The sequence below is a fragment of the Nicotiana attenuata genome, unplaced genomic scaffold (assembly GCF_001879085.1).
Source record: "Nicotiana attenuata strain UT unplaced genomic scaffold, NIATTr2, whole genome shotgun sequence".
NCBI classification, from domain to species: domain Eukaryota; kingdom Viridiplantae; phylum Streptophyta; class Magnoliopsida; order Solanales; family Solanaceae; genus Nicotiana; species Nicotiana attenuata.
The window spans coordinates 281,041-299,856 of record NW_017671063.1 but is presented as its reverse complement, the minus strand read 5'-3'; the positions used below and the strand labels follow the sequence as shown (position 1 = coordinate 299,856).

Here is an 18,816-nt window from a genome sequence, read left to right as displayed (position 1 = left end):
GAGAAATTTTACTTTATGTCTCACATAACAGACTTATTAATGCTCGACGAAATAGAACATTTTTTTAAACATTTCTATGCTCTATATAATCTATTGCTTTCAAAAGCTCATCACGATCGATTCGTTTATCAGGTAAGTAATAATCCATTCCAACTTGAAAAATCTTAGCTATGATCTCTTCTTCGGCTGAATGAGCTGTTAAAGCTATAATAGGAATTCGAATACCATATCGCGCTTCTTCTTCCCTAATGCATCTGGTTGCTTCATATCCATCCATTACTGGCATCTGTCAAAAACAAAAAAAAACAACGATATAAGTTATATATACTGACAATGTAATAAATTTTATACTATCGACGTAGTTTAACTTGTTATCTATTCTATTTTTCAGGTTACTCGATTTGGCTTGCTATAAGCAGTTACCTGTTATTATAGGCCAACGTAACCTAACAATGTAAAAGAATTATACACTGGCAAAATTACTTCTTCTTATGGTAACATGTAAAAGTCTAATGATCTCTAGCAGTTTAGCTTTCCTTTTTAATAATACAAAAATTTAAGCTTGCCATTTATGAACCATGCAACAAAAATGTTAACTTAAGTCCTATTTAACCTAAAAAAAGGGCAGTCCGCCGCATTCACGCAAGGTCCGGGGAGGGGCTGCACCGCAAGGGGTGTGACGTAGACAGCCTACCCTAATGCAAGTATTAGTGGCTGCTTCCACGGCTTGAACCCGTAACCTGTAGGTCACACAGAGACAACTTTACTTTATTGTTGTTCCAAGGCTCCCCTTCTTAAGTCCTATTTAACCTATATTTCTCAAATCATCCAAAAGTGATGCCACGCCCATGTCGGATCCTCCAAATATTATGCATTTTTGGAGGTTCTGACATTGGTGCAACAACATTTTTGGAGGATCTAGGCAAACTTAGTTTTCAACCAGAAGAATGAATATGAATCAGATCTTACCTCACAATCCATCAGAATATAATCAAATGGTGGTGAAGGAGTAGATGGCCCTATATCGCGTTGATCACTAAGGCCTTTGCGAACATGAGCTAGAGCTTGTTCACCATTTTTACATGTGTAAGTAGTTGCACCAAGCTGAGAAACCATTCTTTTGCAAACCATAAGTAATATCGCGTTATCCTCAACCACCAAGATTTTCTTTCCTGTTAAAGGTAAGTTGTTACTAGAACTTCCATTAACATCAGTAGAAACATCCTGACTTTTCGCTTCTAAAGGCGGACTTCTGGACCTCATTGGAGGTTGCTGAATCCTCATTCTTGAAGTTGTTTCATCCTTTGTTTCATGTGTGACAGTAGGTAAAATCTTATCTCTGAACTCTGGTACAAATTCGAGGACATGATATAAACAAGAACCATGTAGTGGTTTTGTCAGGACTATATCTGTTGAAGGTAGCTTATCATCATCTAGGCCTGGTTTATCGAGCCAAACAACTCGAAGGGAGACATTCTTGGGAAAGTCCTTCCGAAATTCAGCCATAGCTCGAGTTATTTCTCGAATGGGGCCAGCACTTGTGTCAATTATAATCATGATGAATCTTATAAGCGCGCTCTTAGAATTAAGTCCTCTTCCCCTCCTCTGAAACGACGGGATATGATCATCATATGTTCCATCTAAAGCACTAAGAGGAATTTCCTTTGATTTCCCTGAGGAGGAGGAGGCAGAGTTGTATGATGAAAAGTTGATAATTTCCTTTTTTACCTTCTTGAGCGTCTGTGAAAATTGCTCGTGTCGCCTCATGACATGTACCTCTAAGCCTATGATCCGCGTCATGAATCTACTAAGAACTCGGCTTCTTTCCTCCTCCCTGTTGAAAAGAATGACAGTACTGGAACTTTCTGGTTTCTGATGGCTAGTGATACTATTACTACTTGCTACTGAATAATGATAAGAGTCACTAGATATATAACCTCCAAAATGTGACTCCAAATCATCTTCTCTTGCATTATTAACACTAAATGTTTGACGTTCTTGAGGCTGATGATCACATGCTATCAGGAAAATGTTGAATCTAAAGCAAGCACCCTTCGCACCAATTTTCTTGTCGATGATACTTATTTTGCCTCCCATCAAATGTACCTACATATTGAATCAAAACAAGAAAGAAACATGAGTTATGAAGTGCACTAAGCTCCCGCTATGCGCGGGGTCTAAGGAAGGACCAGACCACAAGGGTCTATTGTACGGAACCTTACCCTGCATTTCTGCAAGAGGCTCTTTCCACAGTTCGAACCCGTAACCTCCTAGTCACATGGCTAGGAGGTCACGGCTATGAAGTAATGCATGTGGTAGAGGAGACAACTCGGAAACATACAGAACGCGACGCTTTTTGCTGATTCTTGTGTTTTATAGTGTTTCCATAAATATCTTTCTTGTTATAACACACATAAATTAGTGCTATTATATATATAAAAAAAAAATTAGTACCAAACAGAAACTTCAGTAGCCACTGATGACACAAAAAACTCGACCAACAGGGAAATTTTTTAACCTCAAATGCTGTAAATTTTATTCTATTTTATCATCACTCCTTTACAATGTTAAGGGATTTGGAATTGTACAGTATCTATAAAACTAGATGGCTATTAATATGATTGACAAACGCATATGTAGGAAGTAACAGATCTAGACTAGACGCAGCAGGTTTGACATATGCACGTGTAATTGTGTCGTTTATATAAAGAGCAGAACACACTGACTCTAAATTTTGAATTTGCGACTGTATGTAGTTTATAGTAAAAGATACACGTACCAAAGACTGAGTAATGCCGAGGCCTAAGCCAGTGCCTGGTTGTTCGTGGTTAGAAGTCGTCTCATTCACTTGAACATAATTCTCAAATACAGACTTATGTTTCTCTTTAGGTATTCCTTTCCCTGTATCTTCCACCTCGAATATGAACTCCACACAGTTGGGATCGTTCTGGACTTTGTTCGGTACTTGCAATTCAGCAGAAGCTTCATTATTATTGTGCAAAAGTAAACATGACATACAACCAATGCCAGAGTTACTTGTATTTGGTGCAGAGTTATTGGAGCTTTGATCAAAACCAGGTTTTCGAGCCCAAACTCGAAGAGTAATGTGCCCCTCTGAGGTAAATTTAACTGCATTACTCAACAAGTTAGTCAAGATCCGTTCTAGTTCTGTTTTATCTCCTTTAACGCGACAGAATCTTTTGATAGAACCATCACATGGATCTAGTATCACATCTACATTATTCATTGCTCCTTTTTGGTAAAATAAGTTGACAACATATTCTAGTAGATCTTCCATGTTGAATTCTTTTTGCTCAAGTTGCTTCTTCCCTTCTTCAATCTTGCTTTGATCAAGAATAGAATTCAATATGGCTGAAGAAAAAAGATCATAACTTTGTCATTACATACACTTCATTTATGAACTAGTCAGTTCAGTTTGACCTCTCACACACACACACACACACATATATATATACACACACAACAACAACAAACCCAGTGAATTCCCGCACTGGGTTTGGGGAGGGTGATGTGTACGCAGACCTTACCCTTACCTTATGAAGGAAGAGAGGTTGTTTCCGATAGACCCTCGGCTCAAGAACAGTGAAAAGGACACATTAGACAAACAATAACAACAGCAAGGTAATAAGACAACGAAAGTAAATGACACAACGTGTAGTAACAAAGATCTAGAAATACAAAACTACAAGAATAGTGCGAGAACTACCGGTAATAATGACACACCGTGTAACAATAAGGAACTAGGAATAGGAGAATACAAGACTGGTACTAATACCACTGGTACGACTAGAAGAGACTCTCGGCTACCTGTCAACCCACAACCCTAATTCTCGACCTCCACACCTTCCTATCGAGGGCCATGTTCTCGGTAAATTGAACTAGTGCCTATATATATATATATGTGTGTGTGTGTGTGTGTTTGAAATAAAATTCAAAATATATATGCGCACTCACAAGATAAACTATATCTATTTGAGCAGACTAATCTTAAAATCTTGAATCCGCTTCTATATGCATTCAAAATAAATATATCTATGGCAATTTAACTACCTCAGCAGAAGAAGTTTAATACTTGTAATTATTTTTAATCAAATGGCAGTTCAATGTACATCTATTTGAGGACTAATATATTGCAAAACATGCAGATTACAGAATTAGTATAATGGCCGAAACAGAAAATTTTCAATCTCAAATGCATTTGAACCTTTATATATATATATATGTATGTATATATACAGGGGATTTGCTATGTTTTAGTTAACTATTTTCTATATAACATCTATAGAAGATTAGAAAAGGGAAAACAGAAGAGGACAATGAGAATTAAACCGACATTTACTGAACAGGTAACATGCGAGATTAGTAACGTAGAAAATAAGACAGTTACCGACTACAACATGTTAAAATACATTGATACAAACGAAATAAATCTTTATACTGTCAGTATATATAAGAAAACACTGACCTAAAAGATTATTTGTGCAAGTTTCCATATGATTCAAATTCTTCTGCAATTCGGATTTTGGCGATGCATTGGCACGACACATCTCAATTAATCCACTAATTCCAGCAAGAGAAGCTCTAATATCATGATTTGCAAGAACAAATGCAGTGCTTTTGTTCATACTTTTCCTTTCTGCTTGTTGAGTTGCTTCCATTTGATTTATAAGTGCTGAACACAAATACATTTCTCTTCTTGCTCCTCTTATTGTTAGAACAACAAAAGTAATTATGGATATAGCCATTGAAACCATCATTAAGATTATAAGCATTAATCCAAATTTAATGTTCTTGTGAAAATGGCTTTGTAATACATCTTGTACATTGCCTGATATATACACCTGGAATTAAATCATACAATAACTTAGAATGATTCAAAAACAAGTAATGTACAAATTAAAATTATATACATTTATAGTGTAAAATTTGGAGCAACAATACTAAAGTCGTCTCCGTGTGACCACGGTTTCCAGCCGTGGAAGCAACATATAATGCATGTATTAGGTAAACTGTTTACATCACAACTCTTAGGGTGCGGCCCTTCTTTGGACCCTGCATGAGTACGAGATGCTTTGTGCACCAGAGTGCCGTCTTTTTAAAAAAAAAAAACTAATAGTGTAAAATTATAATGTGGTATAACTTACTGTATTTTCCAGGTTACTGTGCATTTTAGGCTCGTTTTGAAGAGTTACATGTTGTTATAGGTCAACAACCTGATATTTATATACTGCATTGGCTGTTATGCTAAAGCATAGCAAAGGTGCAATTCTTGTTATTTTTACGTTTTTAGTTTAAGTTTTATGCACTAACGACGACAGAGTTTAAAAAAAAAAAAGATAAATGTGAGGCATTACCTTAATTTCGCCTTCAATTTTTTTAACCTTGTTGACCCAAAAAGGTATCAATAAAGCAGGTACCAATAGCATTATGACTGCCTGCATGTGATAAATATTCAAGAAAAACACATTAGTATGCTAATTAGATTTTTTTGTTAAATATTAAAAAGGGCAGCCCGCTGCACGAAACATTCCGACGATCGCCCAGAATTCGAGGAAGGACCTTACCCAAAAGAGAGCGTTATGTAAATATTTCAGCACTGAAAAACTTACCAGAACTAAGCAAAAACAAACAGGCTTTGGCACTTTAAATGAGCTTTGCTTCATAGCTTGATATGTTGAAGTTCCTTCATGGTTATTAGAAAATTTTAAACACTAGTGATAATATAACATAGAGCAATCAATAAATTCAAAAATTGGAGCTAGCTGAAAATTTCATGCAGGAATTGACTTTAATAAGCTTAAAACAACAAATTTTTTCATCGGCTCAAACAAGTTGGGGTCGGTATATATATATATGAATCATCATGAATTATGATGATTTATCATGAACTGGCAAGTTTTACGTCGGCTACAACCTACCGTAACCCTCCTCCTGACTTGGGACCGATAATATGAGCACGCTCACACGAGCGGATTTAATAAGCTTCAACATGATAAATTAATGTAAGCATGGTCATGTACAAATACAACTTACCTCTACTTGTTTACTCAAGTTAATTTTCCCTAAGTCCATGGCATTATCACGTATATATGGCAAAGAAAATCAAGAAATGAGATTTTTAAAAGGTAAAATATAAAAGAATGGATGGAATGTCCATTTTCTTAAATTTTTTTCCATTTTGCTGTAGTATTTTTTTAAAAGCTCATGTTTTTTTTAAGAAGATTATAAATTTACTACCCAGATGGAATTAAAACTACCAAATTGGACATAGAACATATATAGTACATAATAATGAAGCAGGAAAACAGCTGTTCAAATATTGAGAATTTCAGTAATAACTTAGGTAAAAAAAGAAGAGGTGACAAAAAAGGAAGAAAAATAAAATAAAATAAAAGGTGTGATTTTAGATTCCAAATATATTTCTTTTCCTTTTTTTGTAAATGCACAATAATTTTGGTCCATCAGAAAATATGTATTAACTTTGTATACTACTACAGTTAATTAGTGATAGGCGAGAAGTTGTATTATTTAACTTTAATATTTAAGTAGTACATGTAAAGACATAAGTATATCATATGAAATACTGATGCAAGATGAAGAATATAGTAAATCTAAATATATGTAGTTTTTTTTTCTTTAATTAGAATTGTACAAAAATTAGCTTACTAGTATTGTCACAAAAAAGAAGCTATATATTCTTTCATAAGCGTGATCATTATTCATGATCAAGTAAAACAAGAAAATTCTGTATTTTGTGTCTGTAAAAAAAGATTTCAAAACGTACGAAAAAAATATTTGTTTCAGTTTACAATTAATAATAAATAAAAAAAGCCGTTTAATAGTTTAATAATTTAAATTAGCCTAAACCAGTAGCTTTAGTTCCTATCATATGTCTTTGTTTTCAAAATTCATTGAATATGCATAAGTTATTACTTAGAACCCAATAGCAACTTAATAAGACAAGAATCCCGGACTCGTAAGCTTGATATCCTACGTGCACCTCCAAGCCTACTTCTTAAGAAAATTTGCCGTGGTGGGGCTTAGTGTAACAACTAATTAATTATAATGATCAGTAATTGTTACATTTTTTTTTTTTTGGTCTTCTTGAGCCGAGGGTCTTCTGGAAACAACTTCTCTACCCTCGAGGTAGGGGTAAGGTCTGCGTACACATTACCCTCCCCAGACCCCACTAATCGGATTACACTAGGCCGTTATTGTTGTAATTGTTACGTTTTTCAAATCGTAAAAAGGAAAAAAAGTAATAAAAAGTTTCATTATTTTAGTACCCCGTACTTAAAATACCTCGATGAAAATTCATTCACTGATCTCATGCATGTCCAATTTACTACTCCATATGAGGATTCCTTTTTCTTTCTCTGCAAACAATCAAAAAGCAAAGTTAATTTATTTGTTGATAAAAATCAAATCCATCAATTTTAGTTCAGTCTGCTGAGACATGAGGCTTCAAGAATTGTTAGTTAGTTCAAAATGAGTATAATCTTCCTCTTTTGCATATGTACATATCAGGGGCGGCTCGATACATTTTGTGGCCTAAAGCCAAATATGAATACGAGGCCTTTTTTCTATAATTTCTATCTTAATTCAATATATTTTTAAAGAAAAAAAAAGAAGAATTAACCCAAATAGCTACCCTCTTAGTCTCTTAAATAAAAAATAGCTGATGGATGTATAATATATTTATGATTCATATATAATATTTGTATAATCGTGTATTGTCAATGTTAATCTATGTATGTTAGCTAGAAAAGGTAAACATTGAATTTGACTGACTATTTATGTAACAATTCCCACACATTAAATTCCTGCCATTAGTAACTATTACTGAAAAGTGGGGCCCTCAAAATTTGGGGGCCTAAGGCAACAACAGCAAGAAGCCCGGTATAATTTCATCTGTGAGGTTTGACAAGGATGGTGTGTAAGCAGATTTTACCCTTATATAAATATATATTATAGTAATGATGACTGTAATTGAACCTGCTCTAGAACTCGTCTTAAATCCGCCTCTAACTAACGAAGAACGGAATGGCGGGGAGGGGAAGATATAGGGTAAGAACTTTGAGAGAAAGAGAAGTATTTTTCTTTATTTAACTCCTGCTCTTATTAAGACCAAATATAAAAGGATGTTCCTAGTTTTAAAAAAGGAAAGAAATATATAATACGAAAAGAATTCTAAAAAGACACATGCATATGTTTTCTTTCCATTTGTCTTAAATTTTTTAAAGGTTTGACTACTCTTAAAGTTTGTTTTGCATCACTTTGAGTCTATGTTGAACGTCGAGTTATGAGAACTAGTTACTAACTAGTAGTTAGATACTTAGATTATCTAATTTATTCTACAAAATCTAATAAATAAGGCTGCGAGATATGAGGATGAACTAACAGCTTGTTTGGATAGTTGTTACCTTTGTATTTTATCGTATTGTTACTTTAAAAACAATATTTGTTTTGATTGTTTGTCAAATTTTATTGTATCGTATCGTTAAATCCATCGTTACGAAACGATGAAAAGTGTCACTTTATGGAACGGCGGATTTGATGTGGTAGCATCGTTTCCTTATTTTTTTTTCCTCTCATCTTGCACTTTCTTATTATTAAAATTTTTTATTTTATCCTTTATCCTGCTTTTTTTATATAATAATTCTACTCCGTATCCTATTTTTTCTTAGGAGAGTCATAGGCAGCGCCTCGGAAAGCACGGACGAGCCACATGCAGGGAAACTTGCACGTGTGGTTCTGGCCGGGGACCCCGGTATACTGTACTAATATGTGTAGGTTCTCGTAATTCGAGTGAGATTGTCATGGCGCAAAAGCAGATATGGTCCGGTATTCCCTTGTTCCTGTATTGGTTATGTTCTTTATATCTCGTCTAGCAGAAACTAATCGAGCTCCGTTTGATCTCCTAGAAGCGGAAGCTGAATCAGTTGCAGGCTATAATGTAGAATATGCGGGGGATGCGATCCTTAATAGTTCACTGTTGGCAGAAGCCAATGTCCCGGGGTCTCGGGGACTCATTCTGACTGAAACAAGGGGCGGGTCTTTACCAACTTCCAAATATTCTATTTTAGGGAAGCCAAAAAAGGTGAGCGCCTAGCGCGAAAGGTTGCTTTACTAAGTAAGATAAGGCAAGAAGCAAGGGCGCAGCAGCTGCACGAAGTTGCTTCTTAGCGCATCCGTTTTCTTGCTCGTTAGCGCTTGACTAATAAGATAGAAAGAGCCTTTCTTGCTTGTTTAGTAAAGTCTCGCTTTTTGATAGGAGTAGGTGCTTGCAAGTTTATTCTTTATATGATTGGTGTGTGACTTCATGAAACGACGACAAACGATACAATTTATTCAAACATTGTATTCATCAAACAATACAATACAATACTGTACATACAATACAATACATTATGAAACAACAGGTAACAACAATCTAAACAAGCTGTAAGTATGATAAAGGAAAAATATAGAAATCATTGATAACATTGGTTGATTAAAGAAAGTTTAAGAATTAATTGAATTAAAGAAAGGCATGCATTGATGGGCATAAGAGATCATAGGGAGGAAATTTCGCACAAGGTGTTATGTGTGAATAGTCAATAGTCTAGGGCTTGATGATCACGCCCAACTCTAGTCCTAAAAAGGATAAGCGGTTGCTGTAAATATAATCCGGTCTAAAAGTCTGGAGTCGAATCCCACAGAGAACTAAGGCTTGGCTATATCTGTTTAATATCACTAAGAAGATAAGTTTGAACAATTTACTAAATTATAAAGATTGAGATTTATATTTCTAACTAATTAACTAGCAAATACTACAAAGCGATAAAATTATCAACTAACAAGACAAAGGGTTGGAGACTAAATTAAGGAGACCTAGAGTTATGATTTCCCCAATTGTCGGAATCCTTCTAGCTATGTTCCCTACAATTTCGCCAATGTATTCTCTACCGATTGTGAGTACTTTGGTTGTCGTAATTCTCTCTCGAGCAACTACCATAATTTACTAGATGTATTCTCTCGAACTACACTAGCTGAAATTAATTCACTGCTCACTACGATCGCACCGAGATTTCGTTATCTCTAGTCCCGCCTTTAAACCCTCCGTATTGATCTCTCACATACGTTAGGAGTGATGTTGTTCAACAACTACCTAAATATGTATCCTTTCTCAAGCAACACATAATAAATAGGCACAGTCAATCGATGGCCATTCAATCAACAACAATAAACACGTAGTTGAACAAGTAGAGAAATCCAACGGCTCAATTATATAAAAACATAACAGGAATTTATCCTACAAAAGGTTCCATCAAACCCTAGATAACAAATTAGCTATTCATAATAGTATGTAAAACTACAATACTAAAAATCATAACCAACAATGAAAAATGGGAAGAGAAAGGAAAAACTCGTTGAAGACTTCTCCGCCTTGCTCCAGTGTGTTCTTGACTCCTTAGGTCGAATCCCCGGTCTCCTTAGCCTCCTTACGTCTAAATTATGTCAAAAGTGTGTCAAAAATTGGTCTCCTCTCTTAAAATACCGTTTTTTCATGTATATATACCAAGTAGGGTCGGGCCCAAACTATTATACCTTCTCCTACGCGAAAAAGGACAATTTTTTCACGTCTGGACAGCCGCGGCCGCGGTCAACCACGGTACGACCGCGGTATATGGCAAGTATACTGCCTCAGCCCGCCTCAGGTCCGCGGTCGCGGTTTCGACCATGTTTTTCACCCTGTTCCTTTTGGAATTTGAAATAACGTAAAACATAAAAGTTGTAGCCTTTTGAGTTAGCTTTCCAACCATATATTGTGGAGCCCAAATGGAGTTCTGAGAAAAACGTTATGTGCATTTTACTAGACAGTGCGCAATATGCCTACTCGATTCTTCGTTTTGTTGCTCTATCATCTGTTGATCCCCGAATACGATCCCGGCTTAATTCCTTGGGCTTTTACTCAGACTTCAAAGCTCCAAATCACTTGAATTCATTCCATAACATCTATATAGCTCGAAATCACTCCTACAAGGCATAAAACACACAATTAGTGCAAAACACTAGCGATTAAAACGCAAACTCAACTAAAGTGCAGTAAATTTGAGTGTAATAAGCGACTAAAATACGTAATTATAGCCTATCGTCACTTGACCACCAAAAATTATGGTGGAGTGGTAAGTACTACTCCATCCGTAACTATAGGTTATGGGTTCGACCGTTCGAATTATGAGTATTGAGTTGTATTTGGTAGGAAACATTTTATCCCCTATAAGTGGAACTTTTTAGTGCAAAGCTGGATTAGACAAACCTCGAAGTGGATACCAGACACCGAATGAGAAACAAAACAAAAAAATAGTCTAGGGCTTGAAACATGATAAAAAAATAATTCACGAGCTTGAAAGTTTTTGACAAATTTAAATGATCATACTATTGTTACCTTGAGTAACTCATAATTTCTTGAGATCAATTGGTGAATTCTAGTCTTAACTCTTAAGGTAAGATTTCTACTATAATTCTTGAGTTTTTCATTAAATTGATAGAAGAAATAGGGTTCTATGTTTTAGGTAGTTTTCATGGATGGTATCGAATTTGCTTGTTCATAGATCTCATTGAGGGATTATTGATAACTCGAGACAATTGAAGTATTTTAGGGTACGTCAGCGGACTTTCGAGTGACTTTTTATTTTGCTATTCGATAGACAACAAATAACTTTAATCTTACTAGTTTTAGTGTACGCGCGTTGCGTGTGTACCTTAATAATAATTTTTTTTAAAATGAGACCACAATAATATCATATTAAAAATTGTGCTTGAGTTATAAAATAAAAGTGTAAGATATATTAATGTAGATAAATAGATAACGAATTTTTAACTGACGATTATTTTACTTTAATATAATCGAAGTGTAAGATATAAAATAAAAATGTAAGATATATAGCTCGATACAAATTGGAAATATGAATTGGAATTAAACGTTTATCGAATTCATTACAAAATTTTATTTTAGATAAAAATAGTTTCTAAAATAGTAAAGAATCAATGACTATTTTATTTTGGATCTTTATGCATGTTGAATCATTAATGTTATTTATATAAATCAAAAACTATTTTATTGAATACTTAATTTTTTTTCATAAGAAGATTATTGACAGGGAAAGAAATTAATTACAGTATACTATTAAGAATCAAATTTGCTAAAATTAATACTTGAAATAATAAGGATAAAATAACGATAAATTTATTCTAAATTAAATGAGTTGTAATTAAGAAACCTTTTTTTCTTCAACAAATAGGATCTCTCTATGTTTTGTTATATTAAGTTATTTTTGTAAAATATTAACTCACCATTAATTTATTTTTAGACTTTATATTATCACTCATCAATTTTTCTTACGAGTTGTGTAGGATCAACCTCTCCATTCTCAAATCTTTAAAAGACCGTTAGCAACAAATAAACAAAAAGAAAACTCTAAAAGACCAAAAAAATCCACTTTATAACTCGAAGAGACCAAAATATGCACTTTATTTTATTTGACAAATCTTTAAAGAATCATGATATAATTATTTTCATGTTATTTATTTGTATTTAGTATAAAGTCATAGAAATAACAATATTTTTTATAAAATATTCTTGCAGAAGTTCTTATAACTTACACTTTTTTAAAGAATTTTTATTTTATCTGTAACGACCCGGCCGGTCGTTTCATGAGTTATCGCTCCTTTTCCCCTATTTTTGCTTCTTATTGTCTTGTTCAGCTGTATTATGTGTTAGCGGGTTAGCTGGCTCGGGTTCGGAGAGGTTTTGGTAAGGTTTGAGACACTTAGTCTCTTTTGAGAAAGCTTAAGTTGGAAAAGCCAACCGGATGTTGACTTATGTGAAATAGGGCTCGGATGTAAATTTCGATGATTCGGATAGCTTCGGGAGGTGATTTGGGACTTAGGAGTGTGATCAGAACGTGTTTTGGAGGTCGGAGTAGATTTAGGCCTAAATTGTCGAAATTGGAATTTTTGGCGTTTTCCGGTTGATAGGTGAGATTTTGATATAGGGGTCGGAATGGAATTCCGGGGGTTGCAGTAGGTCCGTTGTGTCATTTGGGATGTGTGTGCAAAATTTCAGGTCATCCGGACGTGGTTTGGTAGACTTTTTGATCAAAAGCTGAATTCGGAAGTTTTAGAATTCTTAGGCTTGAATTCGATGTGTTTTGGTTGTTTCGATGTTGTTTGAGCTGTTTTGAAGATTGGTATAAGTTTGGATGGTGGTATATGACTTGTTTGCGCTTTTGGTTGGGGTCCCGGGGGCCTCAGGGCGATTTTGGATGGTTGTCGGAAAGTTAAGAGTTGAGAGTTTGCAACTGAAGTTCTAGGACTGCTGTCATAACCGCATATGCAGTTGAGAGGGCGCAGGTGCGACCCTCGCAGATGCGGAAAGCAAGTCGCAGAAGCGGAATGGACCATGGGGAGCTGGAACCGCAGAAGCGGCTAGGTGAGCGCACCTGCGGTAGCGCAGGTGCGTGTGTCTTATTGCAGATGCGGAACATGGGTTCTTAAGTGAAAACCGCAGAAGCGGTTGGTGGAACGCAGAAGCGGCGCCGCAGGAGCGTGATTTGGACCGCAGGTGCGAAAAATCTGGGCCAGAAGGTATAAAAGAATTCCTTCGTGATTTTTGAGTTATTCTTCACCATTTGCATGCGGGTTTGAGCTTGGGAGAGCTATTTGAAGAGGAATTTCGTAGAGGTAAGGTTTTTGGACCCTAAATTCGTTTCTATGGTGTTATTTCACTGATTTGGCTTGAAAATTTAATGGAAATTAAGAGTGAAAAATTAGGAAACTAGGGTTAAGATTTGAGACCTTTGAGCAAGGGTTTGAGGGGTCATTTGTGGTCGGATTTTAATACTTTTGATATGTATGAACTCGTGGGGAGATAAGGAGTCTATTGATTTAAATTTTATCGAATTCCGGGACATGTGCTCGGGGGTCGAGTTGGACCAATTTCGAGATTTTTGGTATAATTTGATTATTTTCGCATGGGCTTCGTTCCCTTAGGTTATTCTAATGTTATGATTCTGATTTTGGGTAGATTCAACACGAGTTAAGGCCGAGGTGAGAGGCAAAGGCGTCGCGGAGTAGTATTTCATCCGGTTTGAGGTAAGTAACCATTGTAAATCTGGAACTGAGCGTATAAAACCCCAATATTTCATATTGGTTTGATGAATGAGGTGATGCACATGCTACTATTAAGCCGCGTACTTGATTTGAAATCTTATGATATCACGTATTTTAGAGATTGATACTATATTATGGGCTGTATGCCGTGTTTGGGGCCTTGTGCCGACCTGCTGAGACCCTTAGGGGCATTTTTACTGTTTTTCCTCACTCTATTTGTTTGAAAGCATATCCTCAATCATGTTTTACCCGCTTATTGCTTATACCTAGTTTTTATCACTCTGTTTCTTAAAATATGAAAACTGTTTGGGCTGAGTTTCCCTAATTTCCACTGTTACGCCCGAGGGGCTGTGAGGTTAATGACTGAGAGAGGTTGAGGACCTAATTGTGAGGATTATATCTATATTATGGATCAGGCTGCACGCCGCATCAATATTTTATGTATATATTATGGATCGGGCTGCACGCCGCAGCGATACTTATATGGATCGGGCTGCACGCCGCAACGATATATGTATTGGATCGGGCTGCGCGCCGCAGCGATATGACACTTGGGCTGTAGGAGCCCCTCTGGAGTCTGTACACCCCCAGTGAGCGTAGTCGACTATAAACTATGGATCGGGCTGCACGCCGCAGCGATTATTATGATTATTACTATTATGAGATATTATTGAGCCTGAGTGCTGAGTGTGAGTACTGTGTGACGAGAGTTGAGTCACGAGTGACCGAGAGGCTTGCCCAAGAGGCTATATTTGTGAGTGATACCTTGCCCGAGGGGCCCATTTATGACATATTTGCTGATTTCACTCTTCCTGTTACAATGAGCCTTTGTTGAAACCTTCTAAGTAAACGATTTCAAAGTATTTCAATTTAAACTGAAGTTCTATGATGTAACTGGCTTTTAAACTGTTGAGTTTGACTTGATATTCTGTTGCATACTCTTATATATAATTTTTAGCTGCTCGTCACTGCACTCAGGCCTTATTTACTTTAGTTACTTACTGAGTTGGCGTACTCACGTTACTCCCTGCACCTTGTGTGCAGATTCAGGTGCCCGAGCGGCAGAGTGAGGGTTCTCAGCATTTTCGGAGCTTATCAGAGACTACAAGGTAGCTGCACGGCGTCTGCAGCCTTGCTTTCCTCCTTCCTATCCTTGTTTTTCCGTATTTTTAGACTTATCATGTATTAGACAGTCGGACTGGTTGTATTTAGAGGCTCTAGACCTGTGACACCAGATGGTTGGGTTGTGTTTGGTTTGTTGATATATTGTCTTTCCGCACATTTCAGTGAATTAAATATTTCTCTTGCAAATTTGAAGCTTAATCAGTATTAGCAAAATGGTTTATTAAAAGAAAATTTACTGTGGTTAATTGTTTGGGTTGGCTTGCCTAGTATTGTGATAGGCACCATCACGACCGGGGTATTTGGGGTCGTGACAAGTTGGTATCAGAGCCTAGGTTACATAGGTCTCGTGAGTCATGAGCCTGTTTAGTAGAGGCCCGTTTCTATGCACTTCCAGCTAGACCTGATGTTGTTGCTTCAGATGCGGTGATTACAGGTATTATCTCAGTCTACCGCAGAGATGCCTTTGTGTTATTTGATCCTGGCTCTACATTCTCTTATGTATCATCTTATTTTGCCCATTATTTGGATACGCCTGCGAGTCTCTCATCTCTTCAGTTCATGTCTCTACTCCGGTGGGCGATACTGTTATGGTAGACCGTGTATACCGGTCGTGTGTTGTGTCTATTGGGGGTCTGGAGACCCGAGTGGATCTTCTATTATTATGTATGGTAGACTTCGATGTGATATTGGGCATGGATTGGTTATCTCCGTGCCGGGCTATTCTGGATTGTCATGCCAAGACGGTAACGTTAGCTATGCCGGGTGTGCCACGGATTGAGTGACGAGGTCTGCCTGATTATGTTCCCAGCAGGGTAATCTCATTCTTGAAGGCCCAGCGTATGGTTGGGAAGGGTTGTCTTTCATACTTAGCATTTGTGAGGGATGTCAGTGCAGAGACTCCCAGCATTGATTCTGTTCCAGTTGTGAGGGATTTTCCAGATGTATTTCCTGCAGACCTGCCGGGCATGCCACCGGATAGGGATATTGATTTTGGTATTGATCTGGTGCCGGGCACTTAGCCCATTTCTATTCCACTGTACCGTATGGCACCAGCGGAGTTGAAGGAGTTAAAGGAGAAGCTTCAGGAACTCCTTGATAGGGGGTTTATTCGGCCTAGTGTGTCGCCTTGGGGTGCGCCTGTCCTATTTGTGAAGAAGAAGGATGGCACGATGAGGATGTGCATTGATTATAGGCAGTTGAACAAGGTTACAATTAAGAACAAGTATCCCCTACCTCGCATTGATGATTTGTTTGACCAGCTTCAGGGAGCGAGAGTGTTCTCCAAGATTGATCTCCGTTCAGGTTATCACCAGCTGAGGATCAGGGACTCGGATATTCTCAAGACAGCTTTCAGGACCCGTTATGGTCACTATGAGTTCCTGGTGATGTATTTTGGGCTAAACAATGCCCCAGCAGCGTTCATGCATTTGATGAACATCGTGTTTCGGCCTTATCTCGACTCATTTGTTATAGTTTTCGTTGATGATATTCTGGTGTATTCGCGTAGTCAGGAGGAGCACGCGGAGCATTTGAGGGTTGTGTTGCAGAGATTGAGGGAGGAGAAGCTTTATGCAAAGTTCTCCAAGTGCGAGCTTTGTCCCAGTTCAGTGGCTTTCTTGGGGCACGTGGCGTCCAGTGAAGGTATTCAGGTTGATCCAAAGAAGATAGAGGCGGTTCAGAGTTGGCCCAGACCGTCCTCAGCTACAGAGATTCGCAGTTTTCTCGGTTTGGCAGGTTAGTACCGCCAGTTTGTTTAGGGATTTTCATCTATCGCATTGCCCTTGACTAAGTTGACTCAGAAGGGTGCTTTATTCAGGTGGTCGGATGAGTGTGAAGAGAGCTTTCAGAAGCTCAAGACTACCGTGACCACAGCTCCAGTATTAGTGTTGCCATCAGCTTCAAGTTCTTATACCCTATATTGTGATGCTTCGAGAGTTTGTATTGGGTGTGTGTTGATGCAGGAGGGTAGAGTTATTGGTTATACTTCTCGTCAGTTGAAACCCCATGAGAAGAACTACCCTGTTCATGATTTGGAGTTGGCTGCCATTGTCCACGCGTTGAAGATTTGGAGGCATTACTTGTATGGTGTGTCTTGTGAGGTTTTTACCGATCATCGTAGCCTCCAGCACTTGTTCAAGCAGAAGGATCTCAATTTGAGGCAGCGGAGATGGTTGGAATTGCTAAAGGATTATGATATTACTATCTTGTACCATCCGGGGAAGGCCAATGTGGTGGCCGATGCGTTGAGACGAAAGGCAGTGAGTATGGGGAGTTTGGCATATATTCCAGTTGGGGAGAGACCTCTTGCAGTGGATGTTCAGGCCTTGGCCAATCGGTTCGAAAGGTTGGATATTTCGGAGCCCAGTCGGGTATTGGCTTGTGTGATTTCTCGGTCTTCTTTATTTGATCCCATCAGAGAGCGCCAGTATGATGATCCTTATTTGCTTGTCCTTAGGGACAGAGTTCAGCACGATGATGCCAGAGATATGATCATTGGTGATGATGGGGTGTTGTGGATGCAGGGCCGGATATGTGTGCCCAATGTAGATGGGCTTCGGGAGTTAATTCTGGAGGAGGCCCATATCTCGCATTACTCCATTCATCCGGGTGCTGCGAAGATGTATCAGGATCTGAGACAGCACTATTGGTGGCGGAGAATGAAGAAGGACATTGTGGGATCTGTGGCTCGGTGTCTCAATTGTCAGTAGGTGAAATATGAGCATCAGAGACCGGGTGGCTTGCTTCAGCGGATGGATATTCCAGAGTGGAAGTGGGAGCGGATCACCATGGACTTTGTAGTTGGGCTTCCACGGACTTTGAAGAAGTTCGATGCTATTTGGGTGATTGTGGATCGGCTGACCAAGTCTGCGCACTTCATTCCTGTGTGTACTACTTATTTTTCAGAGCAGTTGGTAGAGATCTATATCCGGGAGATTGTTTGTTTGCATGGTGTCCCGATTTCCATCATTTCAGATAGGGGCACTCAGTTTACTTCACAGTTTTGGAGGTTTGTACAGCGAGAGTTGGGTACTCAGGTTGAGTTGAGCACAACTTTTCACCCTCAGACAGACGGGCAGTCCGAGCGCACTATTCAGATATTGGAGGACATATTGCGCGCTTGTGTCATTGATTTTGGAGGGTCACGGGATCAGTTTCTACCGCTCGCAGAGTTTGCTTATAACAACAGTTACCAGTCGAGTATTCAGATGGCTCCATATGAGGCTTTGTATGGGAGGCGGTGTAGATCTCCAGTGGGTTGGTTTGAGCCGGGTAAGGCTAGACTATTGGGTACAGACTTGGTGCAGGCTGCTTTAGACAAGGTGAAGGTGATTTAGGAGAGGCTTCATACAGCGCAGTCGAGACAAAAGAGTTATGCTGACAGGAAGGTTCGGGATGTGTCCTACATGGTTGGTGAGAAGGTTCTGTTGAAGGTTTCATCCATGAAGAGTGTTATGAGATTTGGGAAGAAAGGTAAATTGAGTCCTCGGTTCATTGGGCCTTTTGAGGTGCTCC

At 38.0% G+C, this 18,816-nt stretch overlaps 1 protein-coding gene and 1 pseudogene across 1 annotated transcript; one reads left to right on the top strand and one right to left on the bottom strand.

Moving 5' to 3' along the window:
- Positions 1-64: 64 nt before the first annotated feature.
- On the bottom strand, positions 65-5,684 carry LOC109205619 (histidine kinase CKI1-like). Its single transcript, XM_019368335.1, has 6 exons — positions 5,631-5,684; positions 5,376-5,456; positions 4,487-4,862; positions 2,780-3,372; positions 970-2,106; positions 65-286 (listed from the first exon to the last, which is right to left on the bottom strand). The coding sequence occupies exons 1-6, from the start codon at positions 5,682-5,684 to the stop codon at positions 65-67; spliced, it is 2,463 nt and encodes an 820-aa protein (XP_019223880.1).
- A 2,380-nt stretch (positions 5,685-8,064) lies between these two features.
- On the top strand, positions 8,065-9,301 carry LOC109205618 (annotated as a pseudogene).
- Positions 9,302-18,816: the final 9,515 nt, after the last annotated feature.